At 39.9% G+C, this 8,498-nt stretch overlaps 1 protein-coding gene across 1 annotated transcript; it reads left to right on the top strand.

The window, feature by feature from the left end:
- The first annotated feature begins 917 nt into the window (after positions 1–917).
- On the top strand, positions 918–7,194 carry LOC146457153 (chymotrypsin A-like). Its single transcript, XM_085092240.1, has 8 exons — positions 918–1,090; positions 1,842–1,889; positions 3,160–3,276; positions 3,396–3,506; positions 4,133–4,192; positions 4,545–4,760; positions 5,407–5,654; positions 6,845–7,194. The coding sequence occupies exons 1-8, from the start codon at positions 1,000–1,002 to the stop codon at positions 7,136–7,138; spliced, it is 1,185 nt and encodes a 394-aa protein (XP_084948366.1). The 5' UTR covers positions 918–999; the 3' UTR covers positions 7,139–7,194.
- The last annotated feature ends 1,304 nt before the right edge of the window (positions 7,195–8,498 follow it).

The following is an 8,498-nucleotide window of genomic DNA, read 5'->3' as shown; positions in this document are numbered from 1 at the left end:
TTTAATCTTAAGCATGCGCACTAAGACCGAAATCCCACGTTTTCTGGGATAAGAAATTCCATTATTCCAGAGTCTCTCCTGGCGTCCACCCGCTGACCAAAAAGCCTGAGGACTCTGGGTACGAGATTGTTGAGCACTATGAAGTCGTGCGTATAACTCCAAGTTTAATACCTGAAATTTTACGGTGGACCAGTTCAACAAATCGATCTTTGTAGTTACCAAGGCGACTGTTCTTTTGAACTGAAATTCCATTCTCACTGTGATAAAATTGTGTTTGCACATATACCGGCGCGAAAACAAACAAAGGGTAATGAACGACTTAGGCCGAGAGATTGTCAACGTGACTGATTTATGAGAAACGCTTTAGGTTTAACCCCTTTTATCGAATTGAACTGATGTACTTGATGGGTACGGCTTAGAATTAAGATCTCTCTGTATTTTCACGCCGAATTACTTAACCTAAATGAACTTGCTTCAGTTGTGTAAATAAATCTTGAACTCCCACTCATCATACATACAGCTTGCTTTTAAAATAAAAACTCGACCTTAAATGTTTGCAGTTTGTCATTTCGCTTGTTTAATTTGTAGGTCAAACCAGTGAAAGTCAGGCAACGTACAGGTTACGCTATACCACGTTCTGTTCCGAGTTGTCGTACCTCGGCCTCTTTTGATATGCTAGAAACTCTCCGCAGCAAGAGTACCCAGGCGACAGCTGCAGAAACCTAGAATTGAGAAAAATATTGATTCAAATACAATATCTCATTTGTTGAGGGCAGAAATCCAAATGCGAGCGAGTAATGTTATTGACTCTTCATGACGGGAGATTGGGCATGTTGATCTTCAATTAAAATTTGGCTTCACTTTTGTTTACATAGCTGAGTTTGAACTGCTCAAGAACAAATTAAAACCTGGGGATTAAAACGGACTTATAAAAAGCTAGAGTTTCCTAGAAGAACGGGTAGTCGATTTTACAACCAGTCCCAAGTGGTTCCACGTAAAATGTCGGCGAAGTTCTTCACTCTGTTCTTGCTCATTATCTGGAGTCAAAACATCCAAGGGAAAGGACAACAGCCAGAGAATGAAATTAATGGTAAGTTTTAACATAAAATACAGATTGTTTACTGTGCTGGTGCCCAAGTAATAATACTCACCAATCCCATTTAAGTTTAGCTTTTCCTCGGTTTGTTCAAGATCAGTCCATTTTCTTTTGTCTTTCAGCTTTATACAAATGTTCACAATACATTAAACTTTCTCGGAATCCCTCAACGCAAAGTTCTAAGTACCGGTCGCACCAATTTGTTTGCGTGATAGCTTTCATTGTAACTTATGATTTGATGAGCGTGTTCGAAGAACTCTTTCGGCTTCATCTGGCCTCAGTATCATCATCAGAGACCGAGTGCAAGGTCAGGATTACCCTGTACGTGATACACTTTCTCGTACTAAAGTTCAAGAATTGCTTCAGTATATTGTTTGAGTAAAAAAACAAAAGCAAATAGAGGATGTCGTACTATCAAAATGATGTAATTTGGCCTGTTCGCTTTCATTCATACTTCATGAGGGCCACCTTGATTTTCATCGCTTCTCAAGTACAAGTTACGCTGGTGTTAATAAAGGGAGAAGGGAAAATGCATGGGTCATTATCAAACTTGAACTGGAAATCATCAGGCGAGTAAACATAAAATTTAATACCTTCCCGCACCCACTTTTTTTTTAACTTTTTCCGGAATCGGTCAGTCTGAAATGGTCACGGAAAAGTTTCCTTGTTCATGCAATGAAAATGAAAACATTTCATTTAGAATGGATTCATTTTTTTTTTAAGTGATTGTTTAAACTTGTTTCAGATATCTTGAAGACTTTTGATGAACACAAATCAAGGCACAAGAGGGCAGGTAACACGTTGAGGGAAATAGTTCTCAAATTTCCTGTTTGCGGGCTTCCGCACGCAATTTGCCGTACACCGGAAGCAAGATGCTTCCCAAAAATACCTTTGATCTTTTCAGGAAATTCCAAAAAAGAGATTAAAAGCTTAAGTTTTTAAGAATGAGTGATGAAACGATTTCAGTCGCGGAAGTAAAATTTTTCAGGAACAAGGACTTCCTGGTTTGCGTGGGCCTTTTATCACTGTGATCGGTAATCAGTTGCAACTATAATATTACCGAAAAAATCAAAACAATCATTTCCGCAAATGACTTCCCCACCTTAGTCCTCAGTTATGTCTCACTACAGATGTTGATGTCCAACTTTTTACAGTTACACCACTTGATAACACTTTCCTACCACTGGGCAAAGGATGCAAGATTGTTGAAACAATCCATATACTTCCGTGCACCCCGAATGCAACTAGTGCGCATTCCGTGTAACAATTTCAGAGCGGTTACAAACTGTGCAATTTCATTGCATGGAATATATTAATAGTGCGTGTGGCACCTGAGACCTTTTCAAAGACAACTTCGTTTTCAATAACTGGATGAATCATGTTTTACGTTTGTTCGAGAAAAGGCACTTGTAAAATTTATCATTGCATTGTATTGTTTAATTGTTGAAACGAGAACAAATCAGTGAATTTCTATCAAATTGCGACTTTTTTTAGTATTTCATAGGGTCCATTATATATATTCGTAATCGATTACTGTGAAGAAAAGTGTTTCTTTTTAGTTACATGTTTTCTTTAAGCATAGAATTCAAAATACAATGATATTGTAACTGGCCATGGGATAGAGTTCTACTGGCTGAGCAAAACTAAATGATTGGACAAATAATGTTTTCCTCGCACAGCGCTGGGGACTGGAGCTGGAAAAAGGCGCGCAGATGTTTTTGTTGCAGTCCACTTTTGTCTGACCACTCTCTGTCTTTGGATTCGAAATTTCCGTGTTTTTTTTCCCGTATTTTGGACAGATGCGAAATGCATCAAAAGGACAGTGTTTTTTGTCTTTGTTTTGCTTTAGCACCTTGCATATCTTTGTGTATAACATGGCACACGGTGGCTTATGATAAGTTTATTTTTTTCCTGTGAAAAATCCGTACAAATGTACCGAATTTACCGTGTTCCCATTGCTAAACACAGCTTTCAATCAAATCAGAGCACGTGCTCTCTATGTTATTGAATAATTTTTAAATTTATATCCAGTGCATTTTTAACTAAGGTTTTGTGTTTTTCAGCTCCCTGCGTTGATAAATATGCCAGGTGCAGTATTTACAAGCCTTACTGTAAACACCCTGCCTATAAAGATTTTCTCGAAGATCAGTGCAAGAAAACGTGCAACCTGTGCCCAAAAGGTAAGAGCGTGTCGGGGCAAAGCTTTTCGGAATCTTTAACTCAATAAATGATTTACTCATCCTTTCTTTCTCTAATCAAAAGATCTCTGTTAACTTTAAATGCTGTGTTTTTGTTTTAGTGTGCTCTGATCGTCTTTCTTACTGTCAAGCTATAAAGAAAAGTTGCAGCGACAAATTCCTCCGAGCAGCCATGGAGTATTATTGTGCTAAGACATGCGGAAAATGCACAGGTAGTCTAAGGGTGGGCCGATATACCGATACCAAATAATCGACATCGCCTAGAAAAATATCGATATATACGAGAAATATCGATTATTTGGATCGCTTTCGATACTGCTCACGTGATCACTCACTTGATTATTGAAGGCTGTTTTAGTGCCGAAAACCAATATTTCTCCGTTTGCAATGTCACAGCTCTGCAACTCAGGTGGTTTTGGTGGCTCGATTGTAGCCTGGGCATGGCAATACCTCAGGCTATGACGTAAATATTTGGCGTGCGGATCATGAGGTCATGATATCGGTATTCGATATCGAATGCAAAATAAGACTGTTCTGGTCGTGCATGGCGGGAAACGGGAAGGGTTCGACTGACAAAAGGGTGGAAGCGAAAGCAAGAATACAACGGTTGGAAAGGAAATGACGTGGCTATTTAAAGGGTCAGGGGAGGAAAGGCGGCAAGGCGTTAAGGAATGGTAAAAATAGAGACGGGAAAGCAGGATTCCCCTAAGGGGTGGGAACGGGAGGCGGCCATATAAGGGGGTGGGGGTGTGGGGAAAAACTGGGAAGGCCCAGCAAGACATAACTCAAGAATAATTTTCGTCTTCAAAACTAACATGTGTTTTTTTATATCTTGTAGTCGCACCAACAACTCCGCCACCCACAACCATTCCTCGTACGGAACTACCGATTGACCAGGGTAAGAAAACAACATTTTTACTGACTATATAGGTCTTTCATTATCACTGATACTTGTAATAGAAGTCAATTTTGAAATGCCAAATGGCACAACGGGCTCTGTGGCAAGTGCACGGAAGTAAACACAAGCAGGTTCGCATCGATAAAGTCCGGATCGAATTTGCGTCGGTGACTGGTTATGCAAGCGGACTGAAAAGATTTACCAGTAAATGCAAATCAAATGGAGTCTTTAAAGAAGTCCCCAAATAAATTCCCAAGTTGTGACATTCGCGATTTTCTAACGCGCATGTTTTTAACCTTGCTTGATTTACATATTCGGATTGTTATTTCGTATTATTTTTTCCCTTCACTAGGTAGCGTGGAATGTGGCAAAAGAGCTGTCCATTCAAGAATAGTGGGTGGGACTGATGCGAAGCCAGGAGCTTGGCCGTGGCAAGTCACAATGGACTACAGCGGTGAATCAGGACCCCACTGGTGTGGGGGATCAATTGTCACCCCTGACTGGATTGTCACTGCCGCACATTGTTTTGCTTACGGAGATGACATTCAAAAATATAACATCACCGTAGGTAAGGAAAACGGGGTTTATCAACAGAAATGATTATGGTCTATCTATGGCAAGAGCTAAACAATTCACGGAATCCTATATTTCACGAGACTAACTCGCACTAAATTCTCGTTCCCAGGACCTCTGTTGTTTTAGGAACATGCGGCGTTTGTAATCCTGTGAAATAATGTTAACTGTTGACTATAGTCTGCTATCTGGAAGAATTACTTGAAAATTAGTTGAAATTAGTTCAAAATATATGCATGTTTCATATATTTACATTCATTTATTCATCCTTCACGAGTATATTACGAACAGTTGGCTTGATAGCTCAGTTGGTACAGCCACCGGCATCGCAGAGGTCATGGGTTCGAATCCCGTTCAAGCCTGAATTTTTTTCAGGCTTTCTTTTCGCAACTGCTTAAGTTGCGTACTAACTGCGAGGATCTTTCTTCTATTTGATAAATTAGTTGAGTTTTGGCTTCGTAAAAAAAACTCAAGGAGTACAATTTAATTGTCTGATTCCTTCATTTCTTTCTTCTATTTTCTTTCTTTCACCAGCAAAATCAAAGCAAATGCGAAATTACTCTTGACACTGAACTGAAAACCACTCCAATTCATTTGATTTGAATTCAGTTTTTTGTCTTTTTCTTTGAATTCCATACCAGGTCAACACGACCTTCATAATCTGGATGGATATGAACAGAATATGACAATCGACAAAATTATCAAACATCCCAAGTATGACGCGTACAAGAACCACGACTATGATGTGGCGTTGATGAAACTGAAGACACCAATCAAGTACAACAATCGCGTGAGACCCGTGTGCCTGGCCAAGTCCGACTTTGATACTGGAACTTATTGTTACGTCACTGGATGGGGTCACACAACAGAGGGAGGAAGTGTGCCAGCGGTAAACTGCCATGAAATGTTGTTTTGTTGTTGTTCGCCTTTCACTCCCAACACTGGAATATAGGCCACAACACCCCTTGTTTAATTCTGTAACCGAGTCATTTCTGGGGGCACGCAGCAGCCAACCTTGAGATATATGGAAGGCCTGACTACTACATGGGGAACTCCGTGCCCTACCCTTCGTGAAGAGTGTGTGGGTTCTTTAACGTTTGTTTGTGTTTTGTGTGAGGGCATCTCCCAGTGTAGACTTTCTCAAAGTCCGTTTTTGTGGGAGTCCCAACTAAAGTCATCCATCATGAATTATCCAGTCATTCGAAAACTGTTTATTTTACGTACGACGTGATCCATGACGTCAGCAGTATTTTCCCGCCAACAATATGCAAATTAAATTCGAGTCCATGCAGGCGGGACAAGTCAGTCTCCTCGCGACTTCGTTGCTCGTTTGTCTCTCTTTTCGGCGCGCATAAAAAGACGACTTTGGCCAGGTCTACTCCCAGTGAAGCAATCAGCATTGAACTAGGACTCATTTTGAGCGCACTGCCATCATAACCTTACCAATTATTTCTTAAGGACCTGGTTTAAGCCTTTTTGGTCGGACCCAACGACCTTCTGTTCAGCATTCCAGTGCTGTTACTAACTTAGCTACTCGAGTGACGGCTTGAAATGTCGTTTAACCCAAGGAAAACCACTTAAATAAAAGTGATGCAATAGTCAGAGAGGGTACATCTTGCAAAATCACTGTTAATCCAAACTCAACCTACAGTAGGTGTATGTTCTTAACTAAAGAAAATCTACACTTCCCTTCAAAACAAGGACACAGGAGGAACAAAGAAATAACGGATAACTACAGGTTTTTGGCCAAAGATAAGACAACAAAAGATATATATTTATTCAATTTTTCTAAATAAGCAGTTGGAAGAAAAACATGTGGCATGTCATAGGCGTGACAAGGTCGATGCCAAAACGAAACTCTTTTGAAAAGCATTTATTTAAAGCCAAACTCCGAGGATTGAACCAAATAACACTCTAAATAGTATCAGTCAATTAGTCACTATTAAAATGCAATTCCAAAGCTTTGAATCGTGGACAAAAACTTTTTTTATAGCTTTTGTGCGTCACGATTTTCTGTTTAAAATTGTCAATTTTATTCTGCTGCACTCATTAATAATCTGATGCTCATTTTTTGTGCAGATTTTACAACAAGCACAAGTTCCTCTTGTGTCTCGTGATACGTGCCAGAGAGGCTACGACGATTTGGGATACACCATTACAACACGCATGCGCTGTGCCGGCTATGCAGGGGGCCAGATTGACGCATGCCAGGGAGATAGCGGAGGACCGCTGGTCTGCGTCAGAAATCACAAGTGGTTCTTGATGGGCGTCGTCAGCTGGGGAATAGGCTGTGCTCGCGAAGGAAGATACGGAGTGTACGCTGACATGATGGAAGTCAAGTATTGGGTGCAAAAAACTATCAATGACAACTAATGTAAAAATTGTCTGCAATAAACAAGAGAAATAAAGGTTATGGGATAATCGATAAATTCAACTGTCTGAGTTAATAGGAACCAAAAGTGACAATTTTATGAAAACGTTGCTAAACTCACCGGAAGTCAGTTCTTTGTTGTTGCTGTTTTCAGGATATAGGCACCAAACGCAGGTGATCACCAAAATTCCTCCCCGCAAATTTTCGCCTATTTCATGAAAACGTGCCTCAAGTTATTTTTAGACAGAGTTATTTTTCTTTCTTCCTGATCTGACATTCTTATCCTAGCAGTATGCACGATGTTTGTAACATGAGGCTAGTTTGATGGCCTTAGCTCCCACGAGTCTCCCGTAGCTCAGTGGTAGAGCATCTGAACCAGTAATCGGACGGTTTGCTGATAGGTTCGACTGCTGATGGGAGAACGTAGATTTTCTTTTTGCGAGTATGTCTGTGTCACTGACTGAAAAATACCTCTAGCATTTGTTCGCCGGGCTTAAAACATAACATCACCTTTCTTTCACAACTTAATTAAGGAATGTATAACACGATTGTTCCCTCCCCTTTGACAATCAGCTTTTAAAAACACTTTTATCAATCGAGGTGAAAACCTCGATTAACTTTTAACCGGGGATTAGCGTTAATCGGCTTTCGAACAACAGGACCTTGATTTCTAAGCCTGGCTAGCAAGTCTTTAGAGTACCCTTTTTGGCTGTCTTTGAATTTCGTTCTGTTTTGTTAAATTGCTTTTTTTTTTTGTTGTAAGTGTCATTTTTTTTATCTCTTACTGTCGGTCAACCCTGCACAAAAATCTTCCAAAGTGAACTCGAAAAAGAAAGTCTTGGTATTTTTGATACTCGATTCTGCAACTGACAAAGGGCTAAGCAGCCGCTAATCATGGTGATGATGATGATAATGGGGACCTTTAGACTTCAGTACTGATTTAATACTGAGGTCGAGGACGACTTTCAAATTTCAATTCAGTCAAGTTCGCTGGACTCATAGATAAGGAGATTGGTGTGACCTAGATTTGAAAAGTTGTACTTGATTTTCCCTGATGATAACGACGACGACGACGATCCTGATGATAATGATGATGATGATGACGACGATGATGACGATGATGATGATGATGATGATGATGATGATGATGATGATGAAAAGCTATATACCTACACAAACGAGAATGAGTCCATCTTGGAGGTTCGACTTTATTTGTACTGCACTTAAGAAACTCTGTATACTCATCCCATCGATGGGGAAAAAAAGTAACCAGAGGCGTTTTTCAAGCTAACGAAATACGATCTTAATCCCAATATTTTTTAATAAATAATCTTTATTGATAAAACTATAACGATAACAGAA

The sequence above is a fragment of the Pavona decussata genome, unplaced genomic scaffold, assembly GCF_977016875.1.
Source record: "Pavona decussata unplaced genomic scaffold, jaPavDecu1.1 SCAFFOLD_245, whole genome shotgun sequence".
NCBI lineage: Eukaryota > Metazoa > Cnidaria > Anthozoa > Scleractinia > Agariciidae > Pavona > Pavona decussata.
The sequence above is the reverse complement of the archived record's forward strand: the minus strand, read 5'-3'. Positions and strand labels throughout refer to the sequence as shown.

Excerpts from the sequence above, each read along its gene's own strand:
- LOC146457153 (XM_085092240.1), top strand. The coding sequence starts at position 1,000 with ATGTCGGCGAAGTTCTTCACTCTGTTCTTGCTCATTATCTGGAGTCAA. Across the intron at positions 1,890-3,159 it reads ATCAAGGCACAAGAGGGCAG|CTCCCTGCGTTGATAAATAT; the intron begins GTAACACGTTGA and ends TGTGTTTTTCAG. Across the intron at positions 5,655-6,844 it reads AGGGAGGAAGTGTGCCAGCG|ATTTTACAACAAGCACAAGT; the intron begins GTAAACTGCCAT and ends TTTTTTGTGCAG.